Source organism: Chenopodium quinoa, unplaced genomic scaffold (assembly GCF_001683475.1).
Source record: "Chenopodium quinoa cultivar QQ74 unplaced genomic scaffold, ASM168347v1, whole genome shotgun sequence".
NCBI classification, from domain to species: domain Eukaryota; kingdom Viridiplantae; phylum Streptophyta; class Magnoliopsida; order Caryophyllales; family Amaranthaceae; genus Chenopodium; species Chenopodium quinoa.
Genome location: NW_018742381.1, coordinates 2,444,851 through 2,465,301, shown reverse-complemented (window position 1 = coordinate 2,465,301; position 20,451 = coordinate 2,444,851). Strand labels below are relative to the sequence as shown.

Genomic DNA, 20,451 nt, shown 5'->3' with positions numbered 1-20,451 from the left:
AGGAAAAAAAGTTATGCTGACATTCTATCTCCTTCTTAGGTCCTTTTTCTCTCTCCTCTCTTTAAGTTCTTCTCATTCTCTTTCTAAAGAATTCACAATTTCTGGCTGATTTCCAATAGGTTCGAGCTCCGATCTTCGATCTTCCTCTGGTTTGATGTCATCTTCATCTTCTTACTCTATCAATTTTAAAATCAAAATTTTGTTGTTTCAATTCTAATATTGATTAGAATATAAATTTGGAAATTCTTGATCGAGTGAGCAGACGAGTCGAAATTCGAAGAATGCGAATGTTTATCGAGGCTTACTGAGCAATAATTCTCACATATTTCTCTCGCACTCGTTCTCGATACGATCCTTGATGAGAGAAAATGCTGCTAAAGCCTTTGTTTGAGGTCAGTCTATCAATTGCCTGCTAAGTGTTTGTTAAAATGTCAATGAGAATTTCTTGCGATTTTAGTTCAAGAAAAATTGGATTTCGTTGAATTTTTCTGCAATTATGAACATCTAAGTGTTAATTACACTGTTAATTGGGGATTTCGGTTGATATGGTTACGTTATAGTTTTTCTGTAGATTCTAGGGTTTGTGTTGTGGAAATTTGGTAGAATTTTCAATTTCTGTTTTGAGTTATTGGTGATGGCGGATAAGGAATTAGGGTTTGTAAAGCCGAGTGCACCAAACTTAAAGGAACAACTTGCTAGGAAACCTTAAAGAATGTTAGATTGCAGAGGCATACATTATTGATCTTAGAGAAGATGGGATTTATATTTTTTTGTACCTTGTGTTTGGCGCCGTGTTATAGCGATTTATATTTTTCAGTACCTTGTGTTTGTCCACCTTTTATCGTTTGTCAATCTGTCATCATTTATCAGGTGTTGAGGTTATATAAAACAAAATGAATTTCGTTACTGATTGTATATTATACTTGGTGTTCTTTTATCTATAGTGTCAATATGCTGCAGTTGCATACTAACTTTTGGAGATAGAGTTGGGGTATTTTTTTTCTTGCGCGACTAATATCTAACAACTTTGAAAACACATTTCTGAGAGAGTTTTATGGCAGATCCTTCATCCATATTGACTGGGATAATTTGTTTGCTATTGGAATTGAGCATTTATTATTGAATTGTCTCTATTGCGAAGATTGTGTAACAATGTGAGATGGTTTTTGTTTCAGACAATTGAGAAATAGAGATGTCGCAATGAGATCAAGGGAAAGGAAGAAGATGTATGTCAAGGATTTGGAGATAAAGAGTCGGTATATGGAAGCGAAGTGTAGGAGATTGGGGAGTGACCTTTGTGTAAATGTGGTCAAAATTGATAGTTATCTTATTTTTGTAAATAGTGACTTTTTTATAAATGTGGTCAATGTTGTCAAAATTGATATAATTACCTTATTTTTATATATAGTGACCTTCGTCATTTTAATATATAATGGCCTCTATATAAATATGGTCAAAATTGATATAGTTACCTTATTTTTGTATATAGTGACCTTTATGTAAATGTGGTCAAAATTGATATAATTATCCTATTTTTGTATATAGTGACCTCTAAGTAAATATTGTAAAAATTGATATAGTTACCATATTTCTATATATAGTGACCTCGGTGCAAATGTCATCAAAATTAGTATAACTTGATATAATTACCTTATTTTTGTATATAGTGACCCCTGGGTTGTTTTACACCATCAGATTATCTAGTGAACATCCAATGGCTAAGATTGCTTGTTTTTAGTTTTCACCATAAGCTCTGTTTTTAGCGGAACCTCCCCGTATATATATATATATATATAAACGACTCACATCAAACGACCTCCATATCCATTCCATTTGTTGCACTCCTAAACGACCTCTCCGATACCACCGTCATCTTCTCCAACTTGCCCGCGCTTCTCCATTTCCAACTCTTTCCAGGTACTTCCTATCTCCCTTCTTTCTATTTACGCCATTTTTGGACCTCAAGCTTTTTCTGCAAGCTTTTATACTTACAACATTGGAGCTTATTGTATAGTCGGAAGGCTACAATGGTCCGAAACCGACCAAAAATTTGGTTGCTGACCGGGTCTCTGTCAACGACAATGTCGCTCGTAGCTTGCCTATTTATGTCGGCGGTTTCTTTCTCCTCGCCATCCTCTTCAATCGTACTGTTTCCAGCATTGCTCCTGTTGCCGACGCTAGTAGGTTAGTAATTTGACTGGCGAATTTCCGGAGATTGTTGTTTGATTTAATTGTTTTGCTTGTTGATTTCATTGTATTTTGTTTATTAATTAACGCTTTGATTTTCGAATTTAAATGATCAATTTTTATCTGGAATTTGTATTTTTGTTGTTGTTGCTACGACAAATTCGACCTGAGATAAATTAGGGTACATGCGGTTTGATAATTGCTGTAGATGATGTCGAATATTTGTTGTTTAATCATGTTTCTGATTATTGCATGAATGCATCGTATTATGCTGTAATTGATAGGACTAGTTTTAAAAGTTAAATATTGGTATTTTAGTTGATAATTGAAGGCAGGAAAACAGCTCAATTCGTCATACCAACCAACTCAATTTATAAGAGAACAAAGAAAATCAGAGGATGGTTACAATTGGAGGAAATATGGGCAGAAATAGGTAAAAGGGAGTGAAAATCCAAGGAGTTATTACAAGTGTACATTTCCAAATTGTCCAATGAAGAAGAAGATTAAAAGGGCAATTGATGGTCAAATTACTGAGATTGTTTACAAGGGTACTCATAATCATCCTAAGTCTGTAAACACCAGAAGATCCTCCACTTCTGCAGCTTTTCAGCAAGGTTCTGTTCCTCAATCATCTAATGGTTACCATGACCATTCATTGGGCCCACAGAGATCATCATCCGGGCAAATGGATTCCGTTGCTACACCAGAGAATTCGTCGATTTCGATGGCCGATGATGAGGTTGGTTCTCAGAGGAGTAGATCAGTTGGGACTAATCTTGACGATGTTGATCGGCCTGAGGCTAAAAGATGGTATACTTTTTAATTTACTCATGATTTTATGTTTTTTTCCCCTATTATGTCAACTAGATTAGTCGATTAAAATCTTGGGATCAATCCCATTTATGATTAATGCTAATAATTTGATTTGTTTATGTGAAATTAGGAGAGGAGAAGTGAAGAATGAATGTATGTCAACTGCACCAGGGAGTAGAGTAGTGAGAGAGCCAAGAGTAGTAGTTCAAACAACAAGTGATATTGATATATTGGATGATTGATATAGATGGAGGAAATATGGTCAGAAAGTTGTTAAGGGAAATCCAAATCCAAGGTAAATTCATACTTTTTTCCTTATTATAACTATTATCTTGTTTTTGGTTCAAAAAGTTAGTATTGGATTTTGGCTAGTTTTAGTATATAAAAAGTGAACATATTTGTATAAAAATTTGTCTGCCTTTTTTATGCATTTTAGGTCTAGGCAATAAAAAAAATACATATTAATGAATGATGATGGAATGGCTTTAATCTCATTACTTGGCTAATTAATGTATGATTGATTTGATGATAACCCGGGATGTTTGAGGATGGGTGTGATGCCGTGTCACTAGCTGTTGTTGAGTGCGTTAGGCAGTTGGGCATGTGGTGTATTGCAGGGTAGCTGAGGCTAGCATCAAGTGGGTGGTAAAATGAGCAACCATTTGTAAAATAAACAAACAATTCTTTGATCATTTGGAAAATGAGCAATCGATTTTTTGCTCTTTCATCAAATGAGCAAATAGTTGATTGCTTATTTGTCAAATGAGCAAATAATTAGTTCCTCATTTGTCAAATGAGCAAAAACTTAGTTGCTCATTTGTCAAATGAGAAAATGATTAGTTGCTCATTTACCAAATGAGCAAACATTTCCTTAATCATTCATTAAATCAACAAACATTTCTTTGCTCATTTGTAAAATGAGCAATCATTAGTTTGCTCATTTGTCAAATAAGCAAATAATTAGTTACTCATTTGTAAAATAAGCAAACATTTTGTTTGATCATTTGGAAAATGAGCTATCAATTTTTTGATCATTTGGGAAATGAGCAGGTAGTTAGTTGCTCATTTGTCAAATGAGCAAATATTTAGTTGCTAATTTAAAAAATGAACAAAAACTTAGTTGTTTATTTGTCAAATGGCAAATAGTTAGTTGCTCATTTGTCAAATGAGCAAACATTTCTTTAATCATTTATTAAATCAACAAGTATTTCTTTGCTCATTTATCAAATGAGAAACAATTCTTTTTTCATTTTATCAAATGAGCAAACAATTCCTTGTTGATTTATCAAATGAACTGATTAAAAATTCATAACATAAAAATGATTTAAAACATATGATAAAACCTATTAGCTCAATTGGTAGAGCACTATGCAAATGCATAGGGGATGTAGGTTCAATTCCTACATAGGTTATCTCTATAAACAAAATTAATTTAAAAAAAAAAATCAAATTCGTACTAAATTATATGAGCAAAAAACTGGTTTGAAATGATTTATAACTATATAAACTTAGTTATTACAATTGAAATCTCATACAAACTTGTGTCTCCACTTTACATAAATGAACCTACGCGGGATTTGAACACACATCTTTTGTGCATTTGCACAATGCTCTACCCTTGAGGTAGTAGGCTAACGTATTTAAAACATTCAAACACACTCACAAATGAGCATTTATTTGACAAAATGAGCAAGAATCATTTGCTCATTTGACAAATGAGCAAAAAATTAATTGCTCATTTTGCCAAATTATTTGCTCATTTTTGACAAATTAGTAAAGAATAAATCAGCAAATGAGCAAACATTTGTTTAATTATTGCTGATAGCATGAACAGCAAAAGACCTCACCAAATTACGATGTCAAGTAGAATAGCTCAAGAAATCATGCTAATTTTCTAAGCAATTCACATCTTCGAGGAACCTTGCAAATCTAAAGTAAATCATTTGCCAAAGCTTAATATTAGGTATTAAGAAGTTCCCTGTCATCAAATTCAACTACTACACATCAGACTAGCAATGTATATATTACACCTAATGATTAATTTGTAGATTCAGGAATATCTAGGCTCTGTTTCAGGCATTAAGTCAGAAAGCACATAACAGGAGCTCAGAACTACACTAATGCCAAGATGGTCAATACTTTCTTGGTCAATCTTGGAATGGTATTAGAATCATATATGTAAATTCTTGGTCATTCCTTTCTTGTTAAATAGACGCAAAAAAACCCTCCTTCCTTTTGCGCATCATGGCCACTGTAGAGAGGTAAAAGTATTTATTTTGACATAATTCATGCACATATATTGCATGCACCTGTTAAAACGAGAGAATGCATTTTTCATAATCTTCACGTTACCATACCTTGGGTAATCCTAGCACACTCACATCAAGTATTATAAAGCTAAACTGCAAAGCTACTTGTTATGCTCAAAGGATTCCAGCACTAGGAAAAGAACTTACCCTGATATTCCCATGACAACTGTAGGATCAGGTGTTCCATCATTGATGATACACCAATTATCAGATGAAGAACGAAGCAACTTTTCTTCAAGATGTAGTTGTTGTAGTATAGGTACTCCATTCATTCTTATTAGATTCATCAGCGGAAGCCTAGAGTTTCTCAGTTGGGATATAGCCATTACAGAAGTAACCTACAATCACCTCAGTTCCAATTTTACTAATTAATAAAATGCTTTTCATAAATTATGATGCAGTGTTACTCCTCTGATTTCTAGATGTTCTAGGAAAAAAAAATAAAAAAAAAAGACTCTGCAAAGGATAGAAGAGATTCAAGACAGGCTACTAACGGCATATTCTTATCTGCTGGAGCCATAATTTACATCTTGGAAGGGCCAGAACTCATTTTTCAACATTCTAACCCACCAACATCATTAGCACAGCTTATCTATAATCAGCCAAGTATACAAACTACAAAGTTATTAGAACTAACAAGAAGCAAAATGCAATATTTCCCTAAAGATCACGTAAATAACATTGGCTGAAACGCAATAATATTGACCAGAAAGTAATCAAAAAGACCCTTCTCTGAGTTCTCCCTATTTGGTAGATGGCAAATTACCCTCTCCTCTCAACATTGTTCATACTTCAGAATATAAATTCCTCAATCAAACCATCCTTTACAATTCCCACATCCTCTTAATATTAATAATTAGTTCTTTATCCATTGAAGCGCCCAATCAAATCACAATCTCTCTCTATACACTATACAGCTTGCTTCATACCTTTTTAATGCTTACTTGCTTCTTCCCAGCAACAGAAATAAAAAATTTGTACTTTTATGAAAAAAGAACAACATTCTGTTAAAAAGGGTGAAATTGGTTGCTAAAAAGAAAGCTAAAATTCGAGAGAACATCTATGACAATTGGCTGTATTCAAGTTCAAACATTAAAACTTCCAACAAAATTAGATTATACCCTGTATTACAATCTTCAATTTGTAATTAAGTACTCAATTTTCAGGGTTTTTTTTCTAATCAATTGAAAAAACCAATCTTGGGGGTCCAAAGCTTCAAACATTTAGCTTTTCGCTTAGACATTTTATCGAACATTTTACGTGCATCCTCAATTCCTCCCTCACAATAACCATACATGTCTAGTTTAAGCACCGACCCATGAAGCTATTTCTACAATCTCAAATCCTCGACTCCAGTATAGACCTAAAGAACAAAAGGGTATGAAATAGCTTGAAACACCAAATAGATATATAATTTAAAGATGGAAGATAAAATTAAACTAACCTTCGAAGCTTTGCCCCCTTCAGCTAGATCCGAAAGAAATGTTGGTGACCACCTCGCTGGAAGATCGTCGGATACGGTGGTTTAAATCTATGTTGAAACTATTTTGAAATTCAATAAATCTAGGGTTTTTGTTCTTTAATTCGAATGTGGGAGATCGTACAACATTCGATTGTGGGAGATCGAAATCAGTATTTAGAACAATAAACTACAAAATGTATAAGAATTGAAGTAGAAATTTTAAGGAATTAAAGTCGACATTTTTGGGGATAAAATGTCAGAGAGGGAGAATATCAGCTGCACCAATTTTAGAGAGAGAAAGAGCTAGAACGATTTTTATAAACTTTATTATATACAACTTAGAAAGTTCTTTAATTTACAATAGTGCCATTACTTTGACAGGAGTAGATATGGAGCGTTGGATCTTGATTGATCTAAAGGCTGTAAGTTGTTCTCACATATAATGAGTTCTCACATAAAGGAGGAGTTCTCACATGATCCCATTTATATATATATATATATATATATATATATATATATATATATATATATATATATATATATATATATATATATATATATATATATATCATATCACTAATAATTAAAGTCGGTCTCGCAACCAGGCCATGACACATCGACACTTAACATTTAAGTTTTTCGCCACGTGTCGCACCACATAAGCAACAAATATGTATTATTGTGACAAATATGATGCTAAGTAAGCGAATTTGAAGTAGGTTTTTGAAGATAAAAATATTGTATAGAGTTTTATTATTGATATACTTCTAATATTTCATATATATAAAAAATTATTTCTTTTAATAAATATCGTATAACTCGGTTCTATTTTTATCATAAAATTCGTTTTAAAAAGTTTTTTAAAATAAGATCCATTTATAATATTTAATTTATTTAAAAAAATAATAGAGAATCAATAAAAATAAGTTAAAATATAATTTAAGTTCAATAAAAATAATTTCCAATTAATAACAACATAGATATCTATTTACAAACAAAACTACAAAAAGTACACTATTATATAAATATAAGCGATATGCTATCGTATATCTAAATTTCCTGCATTATCAAAAGAGATTATATGATCGTATTAACATTCAAGTCAAAAATTTTATCCAAAAATTTTATCATCCATTTGGGCATCGCCCAAGTACAAAACTAGTCACTAATAAATAAAGCTGGTCTTGCAGCTAGGCCATGAGACAGTGACACTTGACATTTCAACTATTTACCAAATGTCGTGTCACATTAGCAACAAATATGTTTTACTATGACACATATGATGCTAAATAAGCGAATTTTTGATAGATTTTGTAAGATAAAAATATTATATATAGTTTTATTATCGATATATTTTCAATCTTTCATATATACAAAATTAATCATTACATTAAATAAATATCCTATAACTAGGTTCTATTTCCATCATAAAATTAGTTTTAAAAAGTTCCTTAATATAAGATCCATTTATAATTTATTAATTTTCTAAAAAATAATTAAGAATTAGTAAAAATAAGTTTTAATCAGTAAAAATAATTTTAGTTTGATAAAAATACTTTCAATTCAGTAAAAATAACTTAAGTTCAATAAAAATAATTTCAAATCAATAATAACATAGATATCTATTTACAAAAAAATTACAAAAAGTACACTATAATATAAATAAGCGATATGATATCGTATGTCTAAATATCCTAAATTATCAAAATGGATTATATGACCGTATATAACATTCAAACCAAAAAGTTTATCCAAAAATTTTATCAACCATTGGGGCATCGTTCGGACACAAAACTAGTATATATATAAAGGGGATTTTTTCCTGAGTTTTTAGAGAGCCACGTAGGATTAAAGTTTCTTAACGCACCATGTAGAATTATAAATTTTAGTTATAGCCAATTAAATAAGAGATTTGTAATTTCTTTTAAAATTAAATGATTCAAATGCCACATAAGCAAAATTAATGAATAGGATTTTAGAGTTTAAATTAATTAAATATAAAATATTATCTTTTAAAATTAGGAATTCAATCTAAATATATAGCAAATGAGAGGAAATTCACACTTTTTAAAAAAATAAAAATATTAAATGATATACTAGGTACAACGAATATACATTTTTTTGTATGAAGCTGGCCACATGGTGTGGCCAACTACAATATAAGGCCCATAGCGTTTCAAGCCCAACAAATTACGAACCCCATCTAAAATTTAACAGACCCATTAAATTTCCCGTTATTTTAGATTTTCAACCGTTTTATTTGAACTTCCCACTTTCCTTCTTATTTTCCCCAAACCGTCATTACTACTATGAGAGACTTGTCACTTCCATTTAATTTTTGCTCCAGTTTTCTTTAATTTTTCTCTCTATTTATTTTCGCTCCTCCTGCAGTTTATTTTATTCTATCTTCTCCTATACTTTTCTTTTATTCTCTCTCCTCTAAATTCTCTACATTTGTACGAGTTATATGTGTGTTTGTTATAAGTGTATTTCGTATGGCATTACTATTTCGTAGGGGTTGAGTATCCATACATATTCACGAATCTTTGTTGAAATTCAAGCTTCTGCCATGTTGTGTTCTGAATTTCTCTCTCCTCCATTGCATTTTTCTACAATTCTCTCTCCTCTAAATTCTTGTTCTTCGTTGCACTATGACTAAATATAAGGGTTACTTGTTAATTAACAAAAAATGGGGTCACTTGTTAGTAAAAGTGAGGTACTGGGTTACTTGTTAGTCTAGTAATATAGGGGTTACTTATTTATTAATGGAGTTACTTAATTGCTAAGTTATAACGGGGTTACCTACTAAGTAATACAGAGGTCGGCTAAATTACTTAGCATTTATGGGGTCACTTCATCAATAATAGTAGGATGACAAGGGAATAAACACGCCGTAAATTGTCTATTCCTAGATCAAATACATTTTATAAACAAACCTAATACGAGTATAAGGCAAGCATAGGGATCGTACCGCAGGGAACGATTAAACACCACCAAATGTTATCAACAACTAAGCTAGTCCAGAATAGGGGAAATGTAAACTAAAGTCTAAAGATGCTAAAAACAAGAAATAAAAAAAGCACTAAGGGAAATGGTTTAGGTATAGCATTCAATCAAGCATAAACAAAGCATGGAATTGAATCGAAATGTGAACTAAGCAACTCATGTCAATGATTTAAAGCACAATCTAACCACCTATCGGGGCTAATTGATTTATCAACTCAAGCGTAATTTACACTGTCATCATAAGCCACACGAATCGAGATACAAAATAAGTAAATCATTCAATGGACATTCCTAGATCACGCTATCGCCATAACCTAGTTCAACCCACCCAACTACAACAATTGATGGGCCCCTCAAATGCAATAATTGGTAAGACATGAAAAACAAGTGAATCGCTAAACATCGCCTGCAAATCTCCACATAAAGCCCACAAATTTGTATTGAAGTGACTTTATTGCCCTTTTCTTTTTTAAAAAAAACACTCTCTACATCTCTCTAAAAAAAATCAGAAAAATCTACCTCTCTGAAAAAAATTAATTACGACAATGTCGAGGCGGCAAGGGAAAGAGGTGGCGGCGGAGGAAAGGCGGCGACCTGGTGGCAAGGTAATTATTTAAATAATTTTTTTATAAAAAAAAAAATTAAAGGGCGAAGGTGGAGCGCCAGCTCCGGCAGCCAACGCCGGTGGCGTGGCGTCTGGCTTGGAAGCCCAGCCACCGGAGAGGCGTCCAAACCAGACACCAGGCCATAGGCTGTGGCTGCCAGAGTTGGCGCCTCTGCCTATGGGTGGGCATCCAGTTCAGGCGCCTGCCCACTAGCTATGGCTGCCGGATCTAGCGCCACCGCCAGTGGGTGGGCGTCCTGGCCAGGCGCCCCACCTGCCTTTAAATTTTTTTTTTTTTTTTTTTTGGAAAATCAAAAAAAAAATTTATTTTAAATAATTTTGTTTTATGTCTAATTTTTTTTGTTAATGTGTTTGATTTTTTTTAAATATTTATTAACTTTATGTGTTATTTTTTATAAATCTAGTATATATATTTTTTATAAAATCAGATTTATTTTTTGTGTTAATGTTTAATTTTTTTATGTTTGATGTGTAAACATTTTTTATGTCTTAATTGATGTAGTATGTGGAAATTGTTTGTGTTAATGTGTAATTGTTTTTTTTAAATGTGTAATACATTAGGGTATTATGTGTGTATTTGTGTATGTGTAATATATATATATATATATATATATATATATATATATATATATATTATGTTTAATTATTTGAAATAATTTTTTTTTTTTGGAAATCAGAAATTTTGTAATACATTAGGGTATTATGTGTGTATTTGTGTATGCTGTATAATATTTTTCTATGTTTAATTATTTGAAATAATTTGAAATTTTTGTTTTGTGTCCTATTTATTTATTATGTGTTTGATTTTTTATAATCTTTATTAATTTTATGTTTATAAACATGACGATATGTTGTAAGTGTTGGTATTTTGTATGTGTTTGTAGTTATTTATTTTTCTAACAAACTTTTGTATGTTTATATATTTTTTAATTTTTTGTAGAATTCACTGGGTCGTCATGGTGCGGGGAAGAATCTAGAGCTTCTTAGTAGAAGCTATTCAGTGGAGAGGTCGGGGCATAGACATGTTAGATCCCGTGGTATTTCGGCCTCGGCTCGTAGAGAACGGATCCACCGTCGGGATGAGGATGACGATGACGATGATGATGCTGAGGAGGGTGACCAGGAGGAGTAGGAGGAGGACGCATATGAGGATGAGGATGTGGACGATGGGAGTGGACCGTATGATGATTACGGTCCATTCATTCAGAGGGTTGATGACATGTACGAGACACATATGGTAGAGGTGCGTAAGGGTAGGGGTGGTAGGTTTGTTAGTAGATCTGGCACATCATCTGCGTCCACTGTGTCTGGGGCAAGCAGGAAACGGTCGAGGGTCGTTAATGATTCTTGGGTTGTTAGGAGTGAGGTGCCCGGTGGGCCTGTAGACGGGAGTGTGATTCCTAGCTTTCTAGGACACATAGCTACCCGTATTTGGGAGGACCAGGAGAGGCCTTCAGTTACGGGCTTGTTGAAATGTCATACCCGGGAAAAGACATGTAGCTTTTTGCGTACATGGGTTGAGGCTTGGCCGGCGGAAAGCGAGATGTTCGAGCGATTAGAGGGTACTGGGGTGAATCACGTTCCTGCCACCATGCACGATAAGATAGACACTACGCTGATCACGACTTTCGTTGAGCGATGGCAGCCGGATACAAACTCTTTCCACCTTCCGTTCGGTGAGATGACGATCATGTTACATGACGTCGAGGCCATTCTAGGGATTCGTGTTGAGGGTAAACGACTTTGTGCTGTGACTGATGCGGATCAGACAGATTTGCTGGCGGAGTTGTTGGCGGTGGACAGGGCTGCACTGTACACCTAGGTGCTTGGTGTTTGGGAACACGGCGGTGTGAAGACCGCATCCGTGTTGCAGCGGTGTTTGTACCCCAGTGCACGTAGGACGCACGATGCACAGCTGGCTGCTTATGTTTTTCTACTCCTCGGATGTACCTTGTTTCTAGATAAGAGCGGCGGAAACAAGCTCAGGCCGCGCGACATAGTTGAGGCGTGTGACCCCGATAGTGTAGGCCAGTTTTCTTGGGGATCGGCTACGTTGGCGTATTTGTATCGCCAGCTAGGATTTGCTAGTCGGGCTGACGCGGCAGGTATCACAGGGTGTCTGACTTTATTGCAGACATGAATATACGAGTACTTTCCTGCATTGCGACCACATCGTGACCCGGTTCCTATTGATGAGGGGATGCTGCGTGCTTGTGCGTGGAGTCCGCGCTCGAAAAAGAAGTCTGTTGACTGCCTCCGATCGATACGGTTATTGCTTGACAGGCTGTCCCCCTTAGAGGTAGAGTTTATAAATTATTTCTACAATTTATTATATGCATTTATTATATTCATGTTACTAAATTTTAAAATTATGTGCAGGTGAACTGGATGCCTTTCGGCCCGAACCCTAGTGTTAGGGTACCCAGGACCCTGTACACGGGACTCATTCAGTATCGTGAGATCGTGGAGGCGTACATGCCCCAGCGTTGTCTTCGCCAGCTTGGATTTGTCCAAGTTGTCCCTCCTCCCCCGGCATGCCCGATGAAGGCGGTCCGATCCGCATCGTCGAAGGACTACGTCGTGCATTGGCCGGATATCATGACTGGGACGTAGGACCAGTTTTCGATGGTTGCCCGCTTATGGACTGCGGAGTTGCAGAGGCTGCCATCTGGGGTTCCTCCCATGTGTGACCACTACTAAATGGAATGGTTCAACCGGTATTCGCACCCGAGGTTGATTGCAGATCTCGACCACAACGATGCTGATTATATGCCACCGCCTACTGCCGTGGAAGCGGTATGTCTCATAAAACATTTATCGTTGTTTTTTAATTAAGTTTTATATGTTCTTATTGTATTTCATGTTTTATTTTTTGTTGTATGTAGTGGATGGGAAAGATAATGCAAGACGTTCAGAAACTCTCTCTGGAGAAGGACAGCATGAGTGCAACAGTGAGAGCTGCTGTTGATAGTTTGGAACAGACCCTTGCGCATTGGGAGTCGGCGTCCAAGAGGGATTACTGATGGTTTTGGCATTTTATTTGTAGAGCACTTTAAATATTATCATTTTAGTTTTTTAAATTGGACATTATGTTTTAAGTTTGTAACATTTTAGATTATTGTTTTAGCTTTCAACTTTGACATATTATCATTTTGACATAACCTTTCGTGGATCCGCGCAACTTACCCATGCAACATATAAATGTAGTAAGCAATACAATATAAAAAATTAATGTTCTCATTAAAATAGCAACGTACAAATAAGGTTACATAGAAACAATGTAAACATGAAAAACTAAAAGGCAGCTAGGGTGTTCCATTCGTGGATCCGGTCATGATATAGCGCACCCAACCCTCTACGCTCGTTGTGCGAATGGTGTACCACTGAGGTATAATCGGTGGCACGGGAAAATCGGATGACATGTCTAGTCGGATGAAATGTTTGTATGACGACCCAAGAAACGCAATAGCTACCTCTCTGACCGCTGTAGTGACAGTCTCACGCGAAAGCCAAGGGAGAATTGTGGTACAAGGATAATAAGCTCGACTATGCAATCCCAGCCCGAAATGCATGACTGTACACTTGTAAATGTTTGCAACGACAAACAGATCTAGGGGCGCGTCAAAATAATGATTTTGACTGCAAGGTCCACCTCCCACCGGATACGCCGCAGAGCGCCATCCAAGTCATCCTGGTACACATGACGATAAACATTTCGGTTAGAGGCAATTTCGATGTACATCAACTGACGCACCAAACCGTAGTTGTCTTCGCCCATTTGAAAAACATCAGCCACGACCCGAAATCCGTAGTTACCATCTCCGACTACATCATTCCACCCTTCCAAGTACGGCATGATGATGTTAGGTATCCTTTCCTTGTACGGAAACTGATAAATATCGTTTCTTCCTATTCACCATATAATTAAACACAGTTAACAAGGCAGAAGTAACCTAAAAAACAATGTGCAATGTAAAAAAACCAACCGTACCAGTTCTCAGGGGCATATTCACAGACGATGAAGAATGACTACGACTAGATGACGATGTCCGACCACGACCACGACCACGACCAAGACCACGAATGTACTCAAACACACTCCTGTTCCGCCGTTGGCGACCTCGAGGACGGTCAACTCCTTCGGGTTCCTCATAATCTAAGGTAGACGTGTTGAACATGTCATGAAGTACATGAGTAGCGTCACGAATAATAGAAGGATGACTGGAGGACACTCGGTCGTACATCAAACGAAACTGCTCCAACTCCTCCTGTTCACGGTCGACCATTTGAGTATCTGCATGCTCACCAATAACGAGCGTCTATGAGTATGAATGAACCTGATCAACATGCAACGACGCCCTTTCTTCTGTAATAACGCGGTGAATGGTGCATGTGCAAGGTAATCCATGAGTTACTGAAATAGCACACCCGCACCGAGCATACACTTCATTAGCCAAGTCCCTCATCCTGTTCAGCTCAGTCAGAATCAACCCCAAGCAGTAGTGTGACACACGACCATGGAGAATCTTAAATATGAAATGGCTATACATTGTACCATGTCGTCGTCTGGAGTACTCTAGAGAGTTCCTGATGTCGTTCTTCTGAGTTTCAATTGACTTGTTAAGTCTATCGAACAGTGTATCCAAAGCAGCGGTCGAAGAATCAATCCAGTCCTTGGTAGCTCTATGAGCGCTCTCAACTCTACATGTTATAGTGTTCCCGAAATGAAGTACTTGGCTTGTCCAATATTTGACAAACTTTTCCTTGTGAGGGACCCGTTGCTGCATCACATAGTCCACCAGTGCCAGACACCACTGGTACGAATCCCTGAAGTTAGCCAATTCTCGCTCATACACTGCCTCTGTGGTAGCCTGTAGGATCTTCCGCCACTTACCATTCACCAATCTCTCTGCCATTTCCAAATTCTTGTTGAAAAGGTTGTAGGCTTTCACTTTCACGCAGTTGTTGATGTGCCATGTGCACAACAAGTGCTTCGACTCTGGAAACAACTCCCTAATGGGGGCAAAGAGACCTCCCTCACAGTCACTGACGATGGCTGCTGGATGAACATTAGGCCCGATGTAGTTTCTCAGCTTCTCCAAGACCCAATAATAACTTGGAGCCGTCTCATCCTTGATGATTGCATGACCAATCAGAAAGTTCTGGTTCGTTGGAGTCATCCCCATGATCTCAACCAGTGGGAACTTGTACTTGTTTGTCTTGTACGTTGAGTCGATCAAAATCACAAATGGCCAAGACTTGATCATATCAGCACAATCAGGATGCACAAGGAAAAGATGAGTCACCTCCGCTGTATCTTCATAAGAATTAAACCAGAACAGGTAACCACGTGATTGTGCCTGGTGTAGCAGCTGCTGTATAGGGTTCCTTCCCTCTGACCGTTCAAACCTGAGTTGTTGTCTGACGTTGTAGATGTGTCTTCGGTTTGGATGGTCTTCTGGAAATTTCTCTAACACAGATGCTAATATTTTAGCAGGCTTGACTTGAGCATCACTCATTTCTTTCACAACTAGTTTCGCAGCAGGACTTAAGCCACTCAGCTGTCGATGACCTTCTTCATATACTATCATCTCATGGTTGTGATACCCCCATTTAGAGTAACCAATCACTTCCCAACCGTCACGACTCCGTAGTTGTCGAACCTTAACTCTGAACTCATACCCACAACCTTTCCCCTTTGTATCAAACCGAGTGGCTGTACGAAAATCTCTTTCTTCTCTTTTGCGATAACGGTCGCATCTCAAAATGCGATCCATTCTACCATCCTGTTGAGATTTATGAGTTACTACTACCAAGCAAAATCCAGCTGTAATTGCAACCTGTTTTGCCCAATCAATCGCTTGTTGAGCATCTTCGAATGGACCATCATGTCCAAATATCCCACAGTAATCATTTCCGTCTCCACCATAATCCTGCATCAATTATATCTTATAATAAATATTAATTCAAGCTTAAATTAATACATTTAACACAACATTAACACATAATTAATATCTACATTTTTAATTTGTAAATTTCATTTCTACATTTAACGGATAATACATTTAATTTCTATATTTACACAGAATTAACACAAAATTAAAAACATAATTATGTATAATATTATTCATACACATACAAATTTAAAACACAATCATTTATAAAAGTTTTCATACACATAAACAATTAAAGCATAATAATATACATTAACACAAATCTACTCACATCATCAATAAAAACATTAAATTATTAAACTTAATTTAAAAAAAAAAAACCGTTTTGAATTTTTAATTTTAAATAAAAAAAAACCATTTCCAATTTTTTTTTAATACAATTTCGATTTTTCAAACTTCATTTAAAAAAAAAAACCATTCTGAATTTTCAAACTTAATTTTTAAAAAAAACCATTTCGAATTTTCAAACTTAATTTTAAAAAAAAAAACCATTTCGAATTTTCAAACTTAATTTTAAAAAAAGCCATTTCGAATTTTCAAACTTAATTTTAAAAAAACCCATTTCAAATTTTCAAATATAAAACAATTTCGAATTTTTTTTAATACATTTTCGATTTTTCAAATTTAAAAAAAAAATAAAAAATAATAATAATAAAAAAAAAACAGCAGGGCCGCCACAGCCACTGGACTGGCGCCTGGCCAGGACGCCTGTGTGGTGGTTCTGGCGTCAGGGCTGGACGCCGGTGCGGTGGTTCTGGCGTTTGGCTTGGACGTCCATGCTACGGTACTGGCGTCCAACCTAGGCGCCTGCGCCACTGCACGACCACCTCTTTCAGACGCCATTACGTACAACGTGAATTTTAACGGTGCTTTACCTCGTTTTCCGTCAACGACGACGTACCTCCGGCGTCCCCCACATCTCCGGCCTGCCCTCCGGTCTCCCCCGGCGAGCCAGTACGGCCCCACATTTTTTAGATCGAGATTTGTTCAATTTTAGAAAATGGGCATAATTGTCATATCAAGTCTAATTTGTGGGCTTTATATGGTAATTTGCGGGCGATGTTTAACAAATCCCGAAAACAAAGCATTTTAATCACAAACAAATCAATTTGAAACCCTAAAACATGCTCAAGATCTAACTCCACCACAACCATCCCCTTAGTTGGGGAACACTCACTAATCATGCTAATCACAAGATTAATCAACAAATTAACAAGCATCAACATGATTAACAAGCAATACTAACAACTAAAGCAATAATCAAAAACAATAATTAAAATAGAGAAGAGAAGGTAAGAAATTGCTCATTGATTGATGTTGGAAATCTTCAATACAAGTGGTGTTCTTAAATCTTCAACAACCAAAATCCACCATTGATTTCCTCACTTTCTCTCTCTATAAAACTACTCCTAAAGCTAACCCTAAAAACTAAACAGAGAGAGAGCTAAAAATATCTCATTAAGAGGTCCAATCATTGTTTAGACCTAAAAATGGGTATTTATACTAAGGTAGAAAAATAGAAAATAAAATAGGGGAAAAATAATAAAGAAAGAAAGAAAGTAAAAAGAAAATAAAAGAAAAATAAAAGAAAGTACAGAGGAAATAAAAATAAATAATAGGAAAACAAAAATGATAAAACTCAAAATAAATCCCCCAAAGCCAAACGGTTGTCATCTTCTTCGATTTGCTGCTCTTACTCTTCGTCAAAACGCATCACCATGAGGCTTCATAATTCAATCACCACCGTTCATCACCATCGTCTATCATGGAGCATCAAATCAAGACCGTTCGATCTTCTTTAATAATCACGTGCAAAGCTCGTGATTAAACCCAGATTTGCGCGCCCGCAAAGACACCACACAAATTAAAGGGCGCACAGAGTTACTGCCTGAAATTGCAATTGTTGCTTAGTCTTGTATGCTCCCGCGCATGTAAATTGCGCTCTCACGACTAAATTGGATCGAAATTGCCGAATTGAGGTTGCTTGATTATTTGCGAATTAGTGATATAGGGGTTACTTGCTTAATGATACAGGGGTTTCTTAGTGATAAGGGTTACTCGATTATTTTAAAATGATTACTTAGTTATATAAGGGGTTTTGGTTAGTTATTATACATGGGATATTTCTAATTCATTTTAATTGAGAGATTTGTGAGTGATTCGTGAAATAAATAAGAAAGTGTGTGCTTTTGTGCAATTAAGAGCACTCCCGGCAGTGAGGAAAAAAGCCCTCACGAGTAAAAATAAAGGTGTAAAAAAAATACCCGAGCATTACGTTAGTGAGGGAAAAAACCCTCACCGTTGAGAGCTATGGAAAACGCACAAGAGTTGAGGGGAAATACTCGTGAACAGTAACCGGTGGGCCCCACATGTACACGCTGCTTTCCTTTTTTTTTCCTTTCTGGCTTGCAAAACGACGTCGTTTTGCCTTAAAGAAGGGCGAAACGACGCCGTTTTGAGGGGCAAAAAGGGAAAAAAAAATAAGGGGGCACTGGCCTGACGCGCGTCAGACCCAGCCAATGGGGATGCGACACGCGTCAGGCTTTGTCCTTCCAACCAATCAGATTTTTTTGCTTTTATTACAACGGTTATATTTTTGTAAGGTAAATATAACCGTTGTAATTATAAAAAAAAAAAAAAAAAAAAAAAAATTCACCAACGGATAGATTTTTTTTTTTCTATAAATAGACATGCATTTTGATATATTTTGATATACTTTCAAAAAACCCATAAATACTACAAATTTTCTTCTTTTCCCAATTTCTTTGAGTTATATTATTTTTAAACGTAATTGAAAAGTAAATATAAAACTTATAAATTGTTATTAAATTATACATTTTTATTAAATTATTTTTAAACGTAATTAAAAAATAAATTATTTTCACATATTTTAATTGTATTGGAAAATTAAATATGTAGTATAAATATTATTTCAAAATAAAGATAAAATAAAAAGATGATGTGTATTATGGTGGGGTATAGTAAATAGTGGAGGAAAAAGTGATGAGAGGTTTTTTTTTCTCCTCATTGATGTAGTGAAAAAAACATTTGATGAGAGAAATTGTATGGGAGGAGTGAGAAAGTGGGTAGAGAGAGATTGAGAGGTTTTTTTTTTCCTCACTGCTGATAGTGGTCTAATGTAGTGTGTCGAAGCATTTTTTATTAGCTTTTAGGGTATGGGTCAAAGTGTGTTTTAATAAAGTGGTGTGTCAGTGTGTTTTTTAAGAGTAGTATGTTAGTGTGCTTTTTGAGAGTTTTAGGTTTTTGTTTTTTTTTTTTTTTTTTTTTTTTTTTTTTTTTTTTTTTTTTAAGAAAGTAGTGTGTGTTAGTCCTTTTTAAGAGTAGTATGTCAATGCGCTTTTATAGGAATTGACGAGTTAGCGCGCTTTTTTAATAAGTGTGTGAACTTCGTTAATTTTTTTCATTGTCCGTTATTTCAGTTTGTTTTTATTGGAAAGAAAAGCGCATGAAAGCAAATCCCGTTATGCCCATCAAATCTCGTTATTTTTGCTGAGTTGGCAGCTGGCCACACGGTGTGGCCTGCTGCACTAAAAAGGCTCTGTGAAATAACAAATTTTATCACATAAATACAAAAAGTATTTATTTTAAAAATACAAACAAACCGTGCATCGCACGGTCTGCATCTAGTATCATATCACTAAAAAATTAAGCCGGTCTCGCAGCCAGACCACGAGACAGTGACACTTGGCATTCCAGTTTTTTGCCAAGTGTCGCGCCACGTAGGAGATAAATAGGTATTATTGTGACACATATGATGCTAAGTAAGCAATTCTTGGATAGATTTTTTAAGATAAAATTTTTTTGACACAATTAATCATAAAAAATTTTTAAGATAAAATTGTTGTATAGAGTTTTATTATCACTATACTTCTAATATTTCATATATACAAATTAATCATAACTTTTAATAAATATCGTATAACTCGGTTTTATTTCCATCATAAAATTCGTTTCAAAAAGTTCTTTAAAATAAGATCCATTTATTATATATGTAATTTAGTTAAAAATATAATAGAGAATCAATAAAAATAAGTTTGAATTGGTAAAAATAATTTTGATTTGGTAAAAAGACTT

General features: G+C 35.3%; 1 protein-coding gene and 1 long non-coding RNA gene across 3 annotated transcripts; one reads left to right on the top strand and one right to left on the bottom strand.

The window, feature by feature from the left end:
* The first annotated feature begins 2,107 nt into the window (after positions 1-2,107).
* Positions 2,108-3,740, top strand: LOC110697323 (WRKY transcription factor WRKY24-like). Its single transcript, XM_021874708.1, has 2 exons — positions 2,108-2,997; positions 3,131-3,740. Exons 1-2 carry the CDS (start codon positions 2,678-2,680, stop codon positions 3,240-3,242), a joined length of 432 nt encoding a protein of 143 aa, XP_021730400.1. The 5' UTR covers positions 2,108-2,677; the 3' UTR covers positions 3,243-3,740.
* A 1,051-nt stretch (positions 3,741-4,791) lies between these two features.
* On the bottom strand, positions 4,792-7,206 carry LOC110698633. Of its 2 annotated transcripts, none has more exons than XR_002506758.1 (3): positions 6,754-7,206; positions 5,457-5,647; positions 4,792-5,309 (listed from the first exon to the last, which is right to left on the bottom strand). It is a non-coding gene; the product is annotated as an uncharacterized LOC110698633 (long non-coding RNA). The 2 variants fall into 2 exon arrangements; XR_002506757.1 differs by having other exon boundaries at positions 4,794-5,251.
* Positions 7,207-20,451: the final 13,245 nt, after the last annotated feature.